Below are 19,048 nucleotides of genomic sequence, written 5' to 3' on the forward strand. Positions count from 1 at the left end.
TCGCTAGTTAAATAACTACCCATTATACCATTATGACTACACGCTTGCAAATTGGTAGATTTATATGATTTATAAATGAAATTACGCAAATTTTAAGTCGTAACTTTGGGGGCACGAGATTTTGAAGAGTACATATGCGTGGTTGGTTTTGAATGTCACCCAATATTAAGCTGAGCACATATAACTTGGCTTAGATATTACGGTTTGATTCCAATTCTAATTCACTGTGAGGCTTATGGTTCACATGTGCTGTAATCGAGTGTCCGTCCGCTCTGTAGCTGTGGCATGGCTATGGCCAAGGTATTGAGCAAATCAGCGGCACTAGTACTAGTATCAGTAGCCATAAATATCTCCCCCTCTCTAATTTTTCTAAGACTTCTATTGGTCGATAATTCGTTCAGCCGGCGCAATTGTGCGTACGTGTGCTTTACCTTAATGCAGTTGGACTTAGAATAAAATGAAAATAAATGTTAAATTGTAGCCACCGAATTTAAATTATCTTCAACTGTTCCTTCCTTCTGTTAGTTAGTAGGGGCTCATAAGGAATTCTTTCTCTCCCCTTCCCTCAACCTAGGCTGAATTGTTTTTCAAATTTAGGGCACTTACAATCTGTGCTGTGGATAATAAGCGCGACGCGGGTGAACTTGTATAATAGTTTCTGCCCCTTTCTTTACTCGATTGAAATTTGGCGAGATTTGTAATAACTAAATATAACCAAATATATGATAACTAGATTGATTGAGGAAATACCTTGAGGAGGTTTGCGGGTAATATCTTTTGTATATCCACTCTTCTATTTTTGAGCAATTCATTTCATCTGTCCTGTTTTTGTTACTCTCTTTACCTTTATTGCGGCTTATCATTGTCTTGAATAATATTTGGGGTGGCTCGTTCAATTGGTAAAAATCTAATAAATGTTCTTATTATAAATGGATTTGCATTATGTTATACTAAGTAGTAGTGTTTACCTACTGGCTGCTCAATTCAGTGTGTGGTATCAATTTTTCAACAATAGGAACACATTTGAAACGTCATTATAATCACCATTACTCCTGTTGCGACTATAAGTGTTGTGTGTGTACACCCTGGTAAAAATTCATTGTAGTTAATCTCTTGATTTTTTATATGCAATATTATTATGTTGCTGTTCTCGCATATTGCTTCGTTTGTGACAATCAGCGTGCTCTCTGTGTCTGTTTGAGTGAACACAAAATTGGGACTGAATGAATTGAAATGAAGAAATGAATGGAACAAGATTGAGTTTTTCTATTGTTTAAAAAGCCAATTATTATCCTTTCTCTGCTCCGTTTATCTCTCAAATTAATCCCCCCTTGAAAAGTTATCTTTCCGTTATTCTCCTTCATTCACTCCACAAGAACTGCTACTGTCATTGTTGAGAAGAGCCCCCCGTTTTTACTTTCTCCTTGTTCCCTCTTTTCACCACCAAAACATCTATTCAAGCCAAATGCCATAGCAATTATACAAGACATCTTTCCTCGCCAATCCACTCCCTTTTCGCTACTTAATTTGTTTTTCCTTTTATACTTAATATAGCTGCCTAAACTTTTCCATATTCCATATAAAATCATGCTAAATTGTCTGTCTGTATTTTGCCACAAAGTCGTCCTAAACTTTACTTGACTGGCTGCAAACTAATTAAGTAACTCTGTTAAGCAAACTTTTTCGAACAAATCGAAGTAGTCAATTTCAAAATGTCGCGCAAACGCCACTTTGACATAGTGGTGTTGACACAAGTAGCCACAATTTTAGCAGCAATAATTTTTCAACCGATCACCAGTCAAAATAATTCACCTAAAGTGGTGGTGAGTCTGCCAGAAAATGTTGCAGTTGGTTACAAAGTTACATCACTCTCGGCTCTGGGAATATCAGCTCGTTCCAAGGACGATATCATCCTTAGCCCCGCGGTGCCATTTGAGATCGCTCAAGAACCATCTGGGCAGTTTTTCATTGTCACTGGTCAACCAATCGATCGCGAGAACAAAGATTTGTGCAAGTTGACGAGACAGAATGATTTTAAATGTTTGGTAGAATTGGATGCGGTAATTATGAACGACGGAACCCCATCAAGTCACAGGGTCGAGATTGCGGTTGAGGATCGGAACGACAACAAACCTACATTTGACGAAACTGAAATTGTTATCAAGATCCCGGAGAACACAGATCCGAGTAATAGTGCTTTCAGCATACCATATGCAACTGATGCCGATTCTGCTCAGTTTGCTATTCAAAGCTATACTTTGGATCCAAAGGACAGTTCTCATTTCTCACTTAAAGTTTCCGAGAGGTCAGACGGAGTTTTGATTCCAAAGCTTCTGGTGGACCAGGAGTTGAACTTTGAAGATCAGTCTACATACATGTTGACAATCATCGCTCGAGATCCAGAGAACGAAGGATCCATGGATATCTCCGTCGATATCATAGATATCAACGATAACGCTCCTGTCTTCGAACAGTCAGAACAGACGGTAGAAATTTTAGAAAATGACCCGATCGGGAAAGTTGTGCTCAAGGTTGAGGCAAAAGATGAAGATTCAGGCAAAAATGGACAGGTATTTTATCGTTTTGCTGAAGAAACTCTGCCTGAAATTTTGGAGTACTTTAAGATCAACGAAACATCTGGTGAGATAGTTTTGGTCAAATCGCTCAAAAGTCAAGGTGGCCAAATTTTATCAGTTCAGATTGAGGCACGTGATGGAGGTGAGCATCCTTTGGCAGATTTGATCACAACCGAGTTTGTCATCAAAGATGTGAACGACAACAAACCAACAATTGTGTTCAACCCTCGCACGTCATGGGAAGTAGACGGGCAACCAATTTATTTTTCAGAAAAAGAGGAACCACGTATGATTGGTTTCTTCAAGGTTACGGATGATGACCCAGGAAATTCTGGCAAAACTAGATTGGATCAAATTAACGCGACTGATTTATTTTCATTGGTAAAAATTGGTCCTGATATGTACTCCTTCTCTACGTTAAAAATATTTGACAGAGAAAAGCAGGCTGCATATTGGGTTCAATTTGAGGCCTCCGATTGTGCCGATACGTCATCAGGAAGCTCGTTTGAAGATATTGCAAAGGAGTGTAAACCACTAAAAACATCCGAGGTGTTCAGGTTTAACGTCGGAGATATCAATGACTTCATCCCGCAATTCGAAAAGTGAGTTAAAAATCAAGTTTTATGATTCACCAGATCATCATAACAATGCATGTCGCCATGCAAGAACGTTAGAGCGGTAACTTACTTTTTTTAAAAAAATTAACTTTTTCGACGATTTTTTAATGGAGCATTTAGTTGTTCATGGTAATGTATATAAGTATCTGAGCAGTAACAAATTTCTTGATCAATTTCGTCTATTGAAAATGCTGCTAGTAATTAGAAATCGTTTGAAAAGCGTGGTTGACATATTGGGAAAAAAAGCTTCATCCTTAATCATTTTACGTATATCCTTAAAATTGCGGTTAATTGATTGCTTCCAAACAAAGCTGGATTCAGGTTTTTTTCTTTCTTGGATCTCTCCTTATCTTAATCGATTTGTTGTGCAATTTTCTTATCTGGTCAATAAATAGTCTTTGGTCTAAAGAAATGAGAGACATGTTCAAAGCTCGAGAATGCCAAAAAGTTGAGGTGCAATTTTTTTTGAGGTGCAAACATTCCTGATCCAAAAAGCACAGTTAAACTTCTAGAAGTATAAATGCATAGTGTAAAAAGCAATATTTATTGACACCGTCGTTCGGTTTTTAGTGCTTTGTTTCAATTTTTGCAAATTTGTTAGATGAAATTTGCGTATGCTTGAAAGTCAAAACATTATTCAGGTTCAGCAAGCTACAATGTCGAATTCTGTTGGTAAAATTCATGACCTATTAACTTCGGATGTGTGTGTTGTTGTTGTGCGTATGCGTGGGTTTGCGTGTATGTAGATAACACGCAATCACAGTGTTCAAAATGTCTGCTATAAGATATCTGTTATTGTTGAATAAATTTTTAGGAGCAAATTTCAGTTAATTGCTGCAAGAAAAATTTTTAACGTTACCTAGCTTAAAATTTTCGTAATTCGAATTGAAACTCTTCTCAACTGCCGAATGGAGAATGGATCATTTTCTGATTCCATTTTTTTGCGTATTCTTGAACAATTTGATTGTCTGAATGTTCTCATACAATTGAGTTCTATTAAAAATGCTTCGTACCAGAGCCGTTTTTCAAAATTGTGTTATTGCATTTCCAACTTTCAGAGCTATTTGTTCGGTTTAACCAAGTTTTTTGCAGGTAAACGCAGAGTATCCTCTTCAAATAGTTTGTGTTGTAAGTATTTGAATGATTTTTGCTTTGCTACTATTGTAAGTTTTTTTGCAATTGATAAGAAGGCGATAGCTGCGTTCAGCTACCAGCAACCGTTTCAAGTGTTTCGTTTCAGTCTAGTTTATCTGAAGTTGTTTACTAACTCAATGCCTCAAAATGCTATTTATTTAGTTCGTTGATGCAAACATTTTTTGCACATGGATTAGTGTTCGCTTTACATAACCTTTTTTCTGTTGAGTTTGAGTGGAGGTGTAATGTATTGCTGACATAAAACTGTTATAGAAACTCTGTACTTCTGTTTTTAATTGATCTCGAACGAAGTTTGAAGTTGTTGTACACGTGTGTAACTTTTTTCTTAAAAATTTTTGCTTGACTGATTTGCTCTAGGACATTCTCTCACCTCTCGAGTGACTTTTCACCTCTCGAGTGACTTTTTACGCATGTGATCTGGATTTTCGTGGGACGTAAATTGCTCTTATTAAGTAATTATGTCTGTTGCTGAAACAAAAGCGATTGTAAGATAAACTAGCGCGAGGTCTGATAGCAGAGTGGTTAATGTTCCAGTCTATTATACGACTGAGGTTGGGGAGCAAACCCTCCTTTAACGGAATTTTTTGCACCCATAAAATTTATATTAAATTCTTAATCTGAATTGAATTGCCTCGCCTGCCCTTCGAGAGGAATTTGTCCCATGTTAGTCGGTTATGTTTTTCAGTTTTTTGGGAAATATTGGCCACTGCTTTCTCGTAGCGTTGCGTTTCATTATGTTTAAAAGAATGATTCTAACGCTGTTATTTTTAAAGTTCAATATTATTTGCTTTACAAATTTGCAATTGATAGATTTAGCACATTTTTTTAGCCTTTATATCAAATTGCATAACAGCGGAGTGTCTTACATAAAGCTTTTCAGTTTCCCAAAAATGATGACAAATTGTTAGCAACTGTGTTGGATGTACCCCCGTACTTCAATGATAGTCTAGTCTCTATCTTTAAAAAAATTAAACATAAAGAAATCGCTTTGTCCTATGATTAGAAAATGGACGTTAAATCGTGAGTCTTTTTAAAATTTATTTTCGTGTTGTTAAATATTTTTATCTTGTTCCTTTGGTGTGGATGAACAAAAACTCAAGTTGGAGTTTTGATGAGCAATATGATTATTTGTTTGCGTTCTAAGCGAGATTTTCCGGCCTTTGGAATCGGTTTTTATATATCAAGGCGAACTAATTTCAAAAGCTGTCGTCCTTGCTGAGGTGTTACGTCAAGTTGGTATTTGTGTTATTTTTGTGCAGATTTCGTTACAACTACACGATTGTAGAGGAGACAGAGCCGCGTATATTGGACAAGATAGTGGTGGAGGATGAAGACTATGGGGACAATGGAACAGTCAAGTTCAGCATCCACTCACTCCAGCACGAGAAATGGTTCCACATTGACCCAGACACAGGAGTATTCAAGATACTCCGCAAACTAGACCGCGAGGTCCTTGGCTCCAGAGTCAACGTCACTGTAAAGGTATCACAAAAGTTGGGTTTCAATTGAGAATAATTTGCGTGTGATGTATGTTCCCTTGAGAAACTTTTCTGCAATCCTGTCTAGTGATAAACTGATTGATATTAACTCCAAATTCTCTTGATTCGTAGTGCTACTCTCATCTTTTGTGTACTAATCACGATACTGTGTTTCGATGGCGAAACACGAGTTGAACTGCATGACTCTGTACAAAAGTTCAACCAAAGCTTTTTATCTCCGATCTGAAAATCTTATACAACTGAGCTTCTATCAATGTCATATGATGTGATGGAATTGAATTGTACTGAGAATCTTTTTTGTAGGCTTATGATTTGGGATCACCTGCCAGAATGACGTACAAAGTTTTCGAAATTCTTCTAATCGACATCGATGACAATGAGCCCAAGTTTAACCAGTCGAGTTATACCTTCACAGTCATTGAGAACTGCGGTATTGGACATACCGTCGGCCAAGTAGTTGCGACAGACCCCGACACTGACGGCTGTGTCATTTATCACACCTCAGACTCTGACAAGTACAAGGGCATATTTGAAGTGGGTGAGACTACCGGCATCATTCGTACACTGAAAGACTTCGACTTCGAGACAGAAGAACAGAAGGAGTTCTACTTCGAGGTGTACGCAGCCTCTTGTAAGAAGCCGGAACAGGAAGACTTGGTCAGAGCCAACATCCAGTTAATTGATGACAACGATAACGGGTGAGTTCCTCTTCAGACTATGAAAAACCTTTTTTTGCTATAATCTTAGTTCCGTATTGACTATAATCATATTTCGCTAAAATATCGACAGTGATCACAAAGAAAGATAGCATTTCACGTTGAGATTTCTGCTCAAAAGCAAAAGAAAATTGATCACGTGTACACAAAATTATCATCTGCTTGCTTAAATCAGAATTTGAGACTTTTTAAATATCGTACAGAATCATCCAACAAAAAGTATCATTCTTAGGAAGAAACTAGTGTTCGGGGGACTTCAATGTCAATTTTTAGCCTCACATTTTTAACCGACTGCTTCGTGAGGTTCCGGTGATCTTTCATGTCGATAATTCTCCGTTTTCCATTGTTGTCATTTGTAAAGCATATTTTAAATTTTAGTCCGAGAATTTTGAGTCCTGATCCCTTGCAAGAATTCCCCATCCCCTGGGATGCCAACCCTAGCTACTTCGTGTTCCGAATTGAAGCAACAGACATTGACTTCGGGCGAAACGCCAAACTCACATATCACATTGAAGACACCGACAACATTTTTGGAGTAGACGCTGAGAGGGGTGAGATCTTTGTAAAGAATCACGACATATACCAGAATCGAGACAGACGGGTGAAAATTGTCATCTGGGCAACTGACAACGGACCGCAACCTATGCTGAGTTTGACTCAGACTAACTTTATCTATCTGGATGGGAACGATACTTTGTTCAACCATACTTTGCAAGATCAACCTAGGGTTCCTTTTCTGCCTAAGGTGCCAAAATTCATGGTTAGTGACGACTAATCACTGAAACAAATTACGTTCATTTATCTTTAATTAGTCATATTGTATTAAAACGACGATTTGGTTGTCAAGTTATTTGGCGACAAAATGGTACCCCAGCTTTAATTTAGCCTTCAATTGTAATTTATGACCATGCTAACACATTTTACCTTTTACTATTTTTACTATAGTAAGGTATGACAACTTTGTAATGTTTCCTTTGTCAGTTAAGTTTGGGTTGAAATAGGTTCTGATTGGTAATTGCAATTGGAATGTGATTTTATTGTACTAGAGTTTGGCAAATAATTCTTAATCGATTAGTAGGAAATATTTGCTACTCGTATTCCTGTGTCATGTGTCAACAAGGCCTGTCACCTGGATCAGTGATGAGCTTGTGTGCTGTCTAGGTGACCTGTTTCGCTTTGAATTTGTTTATTATGATATTGTGGACATGTTAAGAAATGCCAGTTTAGGGTGACCGCCGTCACAGTGATGATATTTTTGCGAATTAAGCAGAGCTCTGACGCTATAATATCTGTCACCGGATGTCTAAAAGGTTGTTTGAAATGACATAAGTTGTTGGAAATAGAGATTTATTACAAAAGAAAAACAGGCATGAAGTCACGTGGACGGTACGATTAAATTGTGCCAGAAGAATCAATTCGCTCATCATTTTGTATTCATTGCATGATTAATTCTACAGAATGTTTTATTTTGCTCAGAAGGGCAAAAGTTTAAACTCGCTGATTAGTTTTTCGGTGGACACTGCAAAATTGTTGAAAAAATCGAATTTCCTATTCGCCTTGTTTGAAATTATATATATGGACAGTATAGCTCATCAAAACATGGAACTTTAAGTTAAGGTTTTCAACTACGTTGATAATCTCTAAGTGATGTCTATTTTGATTATGATAATATATTTTATATTTTTCTCCTAGACTTTATCGTTAATTAGAAGAAAAACTGCAGTTTGTCAGTTAGAATAGAAATTTCCAGCGTAATCGATTTTTCGTCTGACGTCTTGACTTTTCAAGTCACTTTTTCACGCTTGATTTCTAAATTGTTGCTTCATCCAATTTGCTCTCATGCAAAAATTAAGCTGGTAACTTAATTGGCGACATTTTACTACTTAAAGATTTAATTGCTCTCGAACGAAGTTTGAAGTAAATTTTGTAAAGGCGTGTCTCTTTTATGCAAGATTTTGCTTGTCTGGTTTGTTCTAGGACATTCTTTCAATTTTACTTCTTGAGTGACTCTTTCAAGTTTGTCTCCTCGATTTTTAGGGACGTAAATTGCTCTCATTAAGAAATTATGTCTTGCTAAAAATAAAAGTGATTGCAAGATAAGTTAGCTTACAGTCTGATTGGTTAATGCTGCAGCCTATTACACCGGAGGTCGGGAGAGCAAACCCTAATTGGACGTATTTTTCCTTTTTTTCACCCCTAAAAATATCTGGTTATTTTTTCGACGTTAGTTTTCATTATGTTTTCATTATAAATCTCAGTATTTGTCTATGAATAGTTTAATACCATCGTTCTAGAACCCTAAAAAATTTTTGCCCCTCCCCGGTTAAAGCATGTTACAATTGACTCCGCGCTTGTCGTTTGAGAGCAATTAGACGGGCTAGTTGGTTATCTTCCGACTTTTTGTAGTGTTGAAGGGGCTCGAGCGTGATTTTGTTGTGATTTGGAAACCCTTAAGTTGTGGAATATTGTAGCAAAGGGGATTTTTTTTGTTTTTGTGAGATCTGACCGAAATGGCAGTTCAATTGAGCATTTGAACACAGTTTTAATATTTCATGAATCTCCAGTTTTGTCATCAATAAGCTCTCTGAGCTGTTTATTTAATTAATAAAAAAGTAAATCTCTTACATTATCACCGAAAAATGAAAAACTATTTTTTTTCTAAATTAACTTATAATCAGCTTCAAAATATTTTGACTTCAAATTTTGCCGGAGTTTTTTTAAAGGGACAAGTCAATAAAGAAGTCACAATAGGATTTTTTGGATAGCAAACATCCATGTAAGTTGTTAAAGAATAAAATTGATCAGAACAATGTTGATTTTTTTCCTGGCGGAATTAGTGTTCATGGTAGGCTGGCTACCCAGGTTCTCTCAGAAAGAACTGCTTTAAAATGTAATATGATTTTTTTAGAAATGAAAATTTACTATTTTTGCACCAGAGTTTTCTTTTGTCTTCTTATTGAACACGCTATTTAGAAATAGGACCGGAACCAACAGATGGTTGAAAAAAATCGTAAATTCAGTCATTATTAGCCGGATTTAGATAAATAAATGGCCAAGGAGAGGAAGCTGGTTATTCTTTCCAGGAAGCTGGTTATTCTTTCCAGTTGATGGTTGGGATAAGCAGTTGCGAAAGCACGGACGCGTGAGCCTCCTTATTTTATTCGTGCTTTTAATCGCTTATTTCAAAATTGTGCTGAACTATCATACTTGTCCATAAATTTTTGTATGATTTTCTATTCTTCACGTTATTGCGTAACTTTCAAACAGTCCGAAAAACAATTTGCCTATTTTATTTGAAGAATTGGAGCTCATTTGCGTCAACAATTTCAACCTTGTCACAATAGTTTTTTTCAGTTAATTTTCAGAATTTACTTGAATTTGCAGCGACATTTGCTTTGTTTTTAGGTCTGTTCTTTTTCTGTGTCTTTCGGACATAAGAATTTTTTGATCAAAATTTTTGTTATCAGTTTATTGTCCGGTAAATCACTGGAAAAGTGTGTTGCAGACAAACAAAATAAGACGTTTTTTGACAAACGACGTTAAAAGCAATCCGACAAACGACGTCGAAATGGTTGTTTTTTGGAATAACTGATTCGAGATTAAATGCTGTTTTTATCCAGTATTTTTGTCCAATTTTTGTACAAAAGTGCTAATTGTGCTAAAAGCTTTTGAGCACTTTAAAAAATTAAGTGGGGTCGAAAAAATTATCTACTTAAGTTTCTTTATGGATGTCAAGGTTTTAACGTGCAGGTTCTCAGAAAGAAACAACTTTTTAGAGAAATGTTAGCAGCGTCTTTCTTTTCGTCTAGACTTGGTATCTTTTTATTTCTATTGGGTTTCGTTTTCTAAAAGTGCTTTGTTTACACATATTTTACAGATTAATATATAATATTGAATCGTTTTTTTTGCAAAATTTACTCAGAAGAATGTTTATTCAGAAGAAGTTGTATTCTCAGCTATGCTGAGTTCTTTGATTCTAATTATAACTTCGGTGGGAGGAGTGTGTAAGTTCCTGAATTTAAATAATCTATTAGACTGGAAAGGTTGTTGAGGTGAAGGAAAGGTGTTATGAGTAATTGAAATAGTGCATAATTTATCTTCATTAAACATACTATGTCCACAAAGTGCTCGGATGAACGACCTTTTTATTCATCTAATTCAGACAGTGCCAGAGATCTAGTCAAAAATGAAAAGATGTGAAAATATTATTTTAGTACAAAACGCATAACTGCGCATGACTAATCAATCTGTTCTGGGGCTGTATTTATTTTTTTTGAGGATTACCCCTTCCTCTTGCAATGTTTAGAAATCATTATCATATTTACTTTGGGTCAAGCACAGCTTAACCTTATTAAGAACAAATATTGGCCGCTTTAACTCACTTCCAATAAAATTTTCCAATTGAAATCAAAATTTTCCCAGTTAATTGTATTGGCTCTAAGGTGCGGATAAGAGTGAGAAAGAGGTCTTAATTTTAATATGAAATTAACCTTTTTATATGCTAATAAGCGTCCAATTAGTTGAAAAATTTTCCCATATGCGCGTGTCCGTTTTACAACTTTGAATGTGTAGGTTTTTATTCAAAGTAATAAAAGGTTGTCCCTTAGTGTATAGTACTAACACATCCGAGGGTGTAGGATACAGGATAAACGGTATTAGTGGGAAGGGGTGGAATGGGGCTAAGAAGGAGAAAGGGTGTCTTTTTAGAGTGAGCAATTGTTTTATTGGATTAGTGGAAACAAAGTGAATGATATTATATCTCTTGTGTGTTGTTTTAAGTTGATAAATCTGTATTCAGTTGGGAATTTAATAGGGATGGGCAGTTCTAGCCCCATCCAGCAGTTCCCTCTTTGTATCCACGATATCCACCCATTCACCCACCCTCCCACCTATCCTCTGCTGGAGACCCGGAGAGAAACAAGTAACTAGACGCGTATAATACACTACTAGAAACTAACTGCCTTAACTAGCTAGCTGCCCTTGCTCAATAAAGATACTGTAGAATGGACTGAGCAATTCGTTCAGATTTTCAGTTCAATCCTATCCGTGCGGAGTATTAGCAGAGGTGACTAAATAATGCATGTTCTAACGTCATGTAGCTACGTCCTATTTATCTGCAAAATATGGGAGGACGAATTCTTAATATGGGAGGACGAGTTTCTACCACCGTTCTTATTTAAGATTTAATTAATCTAAAACGTTCTATATCGACACTCGTTTTAACAGGGATGCTCGTTAATGTGCGTTTGCACATGATGTTCCGACCCGAGCTCATCTACGTTTTTGACTTAATTTTAAACCTAATGATGAGATAATTAAAAATAAATATTTGAGTTTAAAAAAATCGTTACACAACCGAATTACTAATTGAATTACATAATACCATGCCTCATTACAGCGCTCAAAAGATTTGCCAGTAGATTGATTACGAGGGAAACAACAAACAACAAAATAAGCAAAAACAAAAAAAACGAATGTGCTATAAAAGAAGAGAAAAAGAAACACAAATTTTGACAACTCACAAAATTTTTATGGAAACGCATATTGTCCAACAAAGAAAACATCAGTTACGACATGATATCAATTGAAAAATAGTTTTTGAATGACATGGAATTGGATGGGACCTCTCAATGATGAGAATAAGTTACAAGTTGACCAAAAGAACAAAATTTGAAAAGTATAGAAAATCTTTGAAAAAGAACAATATCATAAACTGTAATAATATTGGCTATAAACTGACTGCATTGAGTAACATCATTCATTTAATCCTCGATTAAAAGCCTATAAGACCAGTCAGCATTTTACGACTCAAGAAGAAAAAAAAGCAAAAACGGCAAATTCAAAAAAAAATTGAGCGGGAAAAGTGTCGAAACAAGTGAGAAAAGAAATTTTTGGTAAAAATATTTCTAACCTCATATGGTTTTTTAACATTAATGGGGTTCTTCTTTTTTTAAGAATATGACTTCAAAAAATCAACAAGTATGAACAAATATAATAAATTTTGGAGAAAACCCGTTATATCAACGTCATTAAACTCAATAGCTTTCGACGGAAGTCTTAGTACGCTAAGCTATGTCTCAATGGGAAGGCAAGGATGTTTGTCAATCATAAGTCATTAACAGGACAACACGATTAGTCATGATAATGAAAACAACAGCAAATACATGCAGAAACCAAAAATTCAATAGAAAAGTGCGAGAAGAAAAAGTCAAGCCATTCTAACCAAACATGTTATTCTGAAAACTTATCTGTGATCTATTGGAAGCCAATGGCAACTATCAATATTGGGATAATGCGATACGATTTCAAAAGAAACCAAAATTACAAAAAAAATCTTAATTTTTTTGAAATTATGAAAACTCGTGGCATCGAAGTCATAAAAGCAATTATTAGCTGATAAAACAGCTTAACTGATTAATTTTGGTTGCAGTAAAAAGGAGTTTAGTCCTCTTATTACGGAGACTGACTTCAGTTCTTGAAAGTAAGTTTAATTGTTGTTAGTAATAAAAAAATTCAATTTTTTTTAAAAAAAGTCTTAACATCCACTAAATTCAAGAGCTCTGAATGGAAGTCAATACATACGCAAGGTTATGCCTCAATGGGAAGCTAAGGATGTTTGTCATTCCTAAGTCATCAATAGGACATCACAATTAGTCCTATGATTATGAAAACAAAAACAAAAGCAGGCAAATACCGGGAAGTCAGTAGAAAAGTGCAAGAAAGTGTCGAAGCCATTTAACCCATAATCTTTTCTCTGAGAACTTATCTATTATCCATTGACGTCTTTTCTAAGCCAATGGGAACTATCAATATTAGGATAATGAGATAAGATTTCAAAAGGAACCAAAAATACAAAAAAATCTCAATTTTTTTTGAAATTATGAAAACTCGTGCTGTCGAAGTCATAAAACCAATAGCTAGCATAAAGAAAGCGCTTACCAGATTAATTTTGGTTTCAATATAAGGAAGGGGGACCTGCCATTACTGAGACTGGTTTACTGTTCATGGAAAAAAATAAGTTTAATATCGGTTAATGTTAAAAAAAAACTTTCGAAAAAGTGGGTTCGGAACAATAAATTCTATTTCCACCTATTTTATATATGTTAGTTTTGATTTTGATGCAGAGGAAACGTAAGTGTTTCATTTCCGACTAATAGCATGAACATGTTGTTTTTCATGCAACAAGCTTTACGAATAGGAAGTATATCTTTTGAAGAAAAACTGTTGGTGGCTAAAAGTTATCTGTTGCCAAACTTTTCTCGTGTATTTCGAGTGCTTACAGCTACTTTAATTTATCTCAAACTTATATTTCTTCTCTTGAATAAGTTGCGTGTGGGGATAAAGCGGCTTTTAATAAGGGTTTTACTCCGGAGAGGTTTTTATACATTCCTGTTCAATTTGACTTCATAGGAAATTATCTTTGGATAATATATCCTTTAAGATTACAGTGAGGGGCCTCCAATGCTTATTAGTATCCCCGAGTATCGCTTTAATTTTTCCTCCTTGGACTCGGGGCACACAAACACTGCTGTTATATACAGAGGGGGTTAGCGGAGAACGAGAGACACCGGGTAGGGTATTAAATGGGAAGCAGGGCAAAGCAATCCTAGATGTATGGAGTGCATTTGAGAGGTTGATTGAAGATTATACACATTTAATTTATTTCCCCCAACTTTACATTGTGGCTTGATTAATCGCGGATTAGTGTTGAACAATGTGCAGCAAGTGCTGGGGACAAAACGTGCACAAATATGACTAAAACTTGGCTATTAAATTGAGCTTTGTAGTTGGGAGGAGAAGGGAGGGACTATTTTGCATTAAAATGTGAAATGAAAACAAAAAGGAAGGCAAAACGCATCGTTTGTTATAAAATTTATAAAAATAGTCAAAGGTTTTAGAAAAATGAACAAAAGGCAAGGTGACTAAATTATCCCCCAAGTGAATGCAATTTTGTAATGAAACCCTGAAATGAGAACAATAAAGACATTCGATGTTGTTATCTATCTTTTCAAATTGTGCTGTGTTTTCAGACAATATTTTGAGAGTAAAATTTTTGTCTTTTGATTTTGAACAATTGTTTTAATTGTCAATATTTGTAGCGCCTATAATGTAGACGAATCAAACAAAAATTGCGCTAAAGGTGTTTTATGAAGAGATTGTCTTGAATACGGATCTGCTTGAGATAATTTTCCGTCCCCTATATTGATTTCTTTCGGGACTCAAAAAAGTACTCTCAGCAAGCATCTTTTGAATAGAACTAAATAAACCAGTTGTTCAAGCAAGGATCCGTTTGATGCGAATACGCTTGATGCGAAAGTTCTGACCCATTCTATCTGTTTTTTAACAACCCAATGGGACGCGAAACTGTAAAAAGTACACCCTGTCGCAAGCTTTAGCGGTTCAAATATACCTCTTTTTTTACCATTTTCTATATTATTTTTTTTTGATGAATTGGCGATATTTTTTTATTAAGCAGCAGCCATCCGATGTGACCCAGTTTCTTGTGTGATAAATTTTGATATTATCTCTAAGTTTAAGTTTTCCTTCATCTTTTATTTTAACGAAAAAAGATGCCTCAGCCACCACTATGTGAACACTGTGAAAAAAGCGGCCTAGAATGTTTTGCTTTTTTTCATATCTTTTAGCGATGTTGAAAACTTAAGAAGTCAAGAGACAACTTTCATTGCAGGGTAAAAATAATTCCTAACTTATAGCTTTTTTATAATTCTTGCTTTAACTATTTCTATCCTCTATCTGAGATTGGAATTAAATTGAGTTTTTTTCAATATAAAGCAATTTTTAAATAATTTTTTGCACTATTTATAACTACGTTTTTGCTGTAACTAGGTGTTCAGAATTTCCTTTGAGTTGATTGAGTTGATCTACAGATGAGAGCTAAAAATCGGTCATTCAATCATAACAGACCTATGTTGGTGCAACATATTGAGATTGAGTTTAAGTTTGATCTTAATGCAAAACGAAACACGCAAAACCGCATATAAAGTTTCAGCCTTGTGTTTCTACTAACTTTTGAGCTGAAAACAATTAACAGTCAAATTGTTTCAACGATTTCCGAAATCATTTATTTCAAATCTGTAATTCGAAAAGCGTGGTGGTTAGTTTTTGCTCCGCAGCTAGGTGAAAGCTCTATGGTTCTTTCCGAAAAAGTCTTCAAGTGCTCATTGATTAGAGAATCTTGTGACTATTTTTATAGACTAGTCATTGCTAGTTCCTACCATCTACTTCCCTTTTTAGTGAAAACAAAGCTTGTTGCAGAGCTACATGAAGTTTAATGGAGTGCTATTTATGCTGAAAGTTAGTTCAGATGAGGACATTGTTTTACGTTTATATGATAGCTGGAGTAAAAATCAGTGACGTGAACCAATCAATTAAAGAATTGCGAATTGTAGACTACCTGAAGTTGTAGGAAGATTTGAGCGAGTCCAAAAACCGCCTGAAAAAAATTTTGTTGACATTTTTTGAAACCTAATGGTTGATGGTGCCGTCGTAGCGAATTATTCTACAGGTTACGAATTCAAATAGCTCAAATTGAAAATAATTCCACCTTTTTAAGAATATTAGATGTTGTCGTTTTAACAAAAGTTTTTTTCCAAAATGCAAGTTAGAACAGAAGTATTTCAATTTCAAGTAAAAAAAATATAGGGTTGCCTCATGCAGCAGTTATTTTACACAACGTTACTAGCAATCATTGTTTTATCAAGCCCTCTTTAAGCTATTAATTTCTCAAAAAGTCAGCTGATTTCAAGAAAGAATTCTGTGTACGATTGCTTTCATTTTGTTTTGACAATCAGATTTTAAACTTCCGATAATTTTTTTGTAAGAAATCAAGAGCCTAAAGTTTTTTAAAATTGTTATTAAAATTTTAAGGACAACAGGACAGTCCCTTGAGAAAGATATAAGAGTAATTTAGGTGTATATGAGAACATAAACTAAAAAGAAGACTCGATAACTCATTATCACAAGACTTATTAAGAAAGGAGTGATGATGAATCATTTACCGGTTATGGTTTCTTTAACTTATACACTAGTTTTTAATTTCAAATGACAGCAAGCTAATCAAATCAGTTGTGGCAAGATCTAGTGCGATAGTTATGGAGTACTCGCATAGCCAAGATTTTAATGCCCACATTTTACTTAAATTTAAAGCAGTCTTGTAAAAATTTTTAATTGCTCTCTAACGCAGTTCATTGCTCTTCATTTTTGAGTAAACTCAATTGCTCTCATTGTTTATTGGTAATATAAACGATTGTGAGTGGTTGAGGATCAACGCCGTTGTAGCTTAGTGGGTAAGATATCAGGCGGCTATTCTGGAAGTCTCGGGTACGCACCCCTATGAGGACGGATTTTTTGAACTCATAAAAATTTCTAAGCTACTCTCCTTTATTAAATTGCCCCCGCCTGTGGTTTGAGAGCAATTCATCCGACGCTTACTCTGTTTATGTTTAGTTATTTTTATTGTTGTATTTTTTCTCATAGATGAAACTAAATAATAAAAAAAATTCCATATTTTCAGCTCTTCAAGGAGAATATTTTAAAATCATATGGGAGACTACGACCAAACTTCATAGCAATAGGAGTGTCAAAAATTTACTGTGTTAATAGTAAAAGAATGCTTTTAAGTACATTTTTCTCAAACACAACGCAAAAATTGTACAAAAAATTATTTTTCTTCGCTAGCTAATTGCCTCCTGAATTAAAGTGCTTCGTTTAGATCTACGCAGTATGTACAATTGGAGCGATAGTAGTTCTCATAATAGTCATCTGGCTAGTGTTGCTGATCCGACTGCGCTCATCCAGGGCCTCTCTGGCCTCATCTGTGAAGGCACAGTACAGTGCAGTGGCGGGAGAAGCCCAGATCCACAGGCACAATTCGGCTCACCACAATCAGTACACCCTCAATGGCACCCTTGGAAGGAGCCAATCCCCACTGGGTAATAGCATTCAGACAATCGTAAATTTGTGTATGTTACACTGATCTTGTTGAACTCATGGAGCTTTTGTTGAATCAAAGTTCCGAATCGAGAAACTGCGTAGACCAGTTTAACCTATATTTCTTGCGTCTGATTAACACTCAAATATCTGAAAAATTCCTACTTCTTTTTAAAGGTGGAAGTATGAACAGCTCAAATCAGGGCGCATTCATGAAGACCTATCCCTCCCCAGACGCATGTGTGGCCATGGGTGGTGGCGGCGGGGATACTATTTCCCGAGGCACACCTAGTCCGGACGATAGCAGTCGTAACCAAGGTGGCACTGGAACTGTAGCCAGCGGAGGCTCTTTGCATAGCAGTCAGCTGAGCACTTTCAATGAGAGGGGAGGAAGGCTCAGTCCCCATCCGGGTGGAGGGGGCAAATACTCCACCAACAGCACCCTCGAAGGGCGAGGAGGTAAAATACCCAAAGATACTTATTGCGGAGAATCATAATGTGCATCTTTTGACGCAGATATAAACTTGAGTAATTGTTTCCTGTTTCACCCGTTAAAGTGTGACTATCTTTTAATACTTTGTGCTATTATAATGGGATATCACGGTCGTTATGGCTCGAGCTACCCCTTGAGGCTTTAGAAACCGTTATTATTATTGCAAAACCACGAGTTAATTTGTTAAACAGTGATAAAGCTTAAATTGTGTTCTCAAGGGTGGGGGGCAGTTGTGTTGTAACCATTTTTTAGCAACGCAAGGTAATTCGACTGCTAACGAAAGATAAAACCCCGATGTCTTCCGAACATTTCCAATACCTAGAACAATGCTTTTGAGACATCGAAGAGAATGAAAGTTGAAATGAGTCAATGACACTCAATTCAGTCTTTATTTTGGCCTAAATTTTGCACTAAATGCATGAAAGCATATGTCATTATGTAGCGACCTTGTTCCGGTTAACTAAGATGTCTAAAGAGTGAACGTGTTTGGGGAGATTAATTTAACTGACGTCAGCTGTCTTGGACTGAAGTGTCATTCCCTCTCTAGTCCTCTCCCTCCCTCCGAAAGCCATCAGGAAGACCTTTCCTCTATTCTTCCGCATTGCCTCTTTACAACGAGGTTTAATTAAACTTAAGAACATCTTAGTCCTTGTACTACCCTCGTGTACGCTTCACTTACGATCCCACACCTTTGTTTACTTGTTTACATTTAACATACTCCATCCACTGACCATTAGTTTTCCCTATTTTCACTTGGCAAATATTTGCTTCTTTTGATCATCTCAGACTGAGCGGATAAGGGCGTGATTTTTCCTTGAAGCGTGCACAAACGTATTTTATTTAAAAGAGTGGCCGTGATCAAACAAAGAATTCGCGCCTGGGAATATGTATAATTTACCAAAATGTTACCGCCTACTCTTTTAAACTTAGCAACCCGAAGCCGGCAGGAATTTCAGTGGACGGGTGAAATAGGGAATCATTAAAGATGACACCCCGCGTGCTCTGTTATATCATGATGCGATGAAATAACCAAACCAGATTA

At 35.9% G+C, this 19,048-nt stretch overlaps 1 protein-coding gene across 4 annotated transcripts in view; it reads left to right on the top strand.

The window, feature by feature from the left end:
- Positions 1–296: 296 nt before the first annotated feature.
- The window catches only part of LOC142358738 (protocadherin-11 X-linked-like), a 58,661-nt gene continuing 39,909 nt past the window's right edge, over positions 297–19,048 (top strand). For 2 of the 4 annotated variants that reach the window (XR_012761842.1, XR_012761843.1), the window contains exons 1-6: positions 297–3,178; positions 5,608–5,830; positions 6,151–6,545; positions 6,942–7,323; positions 17,296–17,515; positions 17,691–17,972. Coding sequence is in view for 2 of the 4 variants with exons in the window: in XM_075410284.1 (XP_075266399.1) it covers positions 1,713–3,178; positions 5,608–5,830; positions 6,151–6,545; positions 6,942–7,323; positions 17,296–17,515; positions 17,691–17,972 (2,968 nt within the window). In the remaining 2 variants the exon portion in view is untranslated. The remainder of the gene's footprint in view (positions 3,179–5,607; positions 5,831–6,150; positions 6,546–6,941; positions 7,324–17,295; positions 17,516–17,690; positions 17,973–19,048) is intronic. The other 2 variants (XM_075410284.1, XM_075410285.1) reach the window with 2 other exon arrangements.

Source organism: Convolutriloba macropyga, chromosome 2 (genome assembly GCF_964194025.1).
Source record: "Convolutriloba macropyga chromosome 2, txConMacr16.3, whole genome shotgun sequence".
NCBI lineage: Eukaryota > Metazoa > Xenacoelomorpha > Acoela > Convolutidae > Convolutriloba > Convolutriloba macropyga.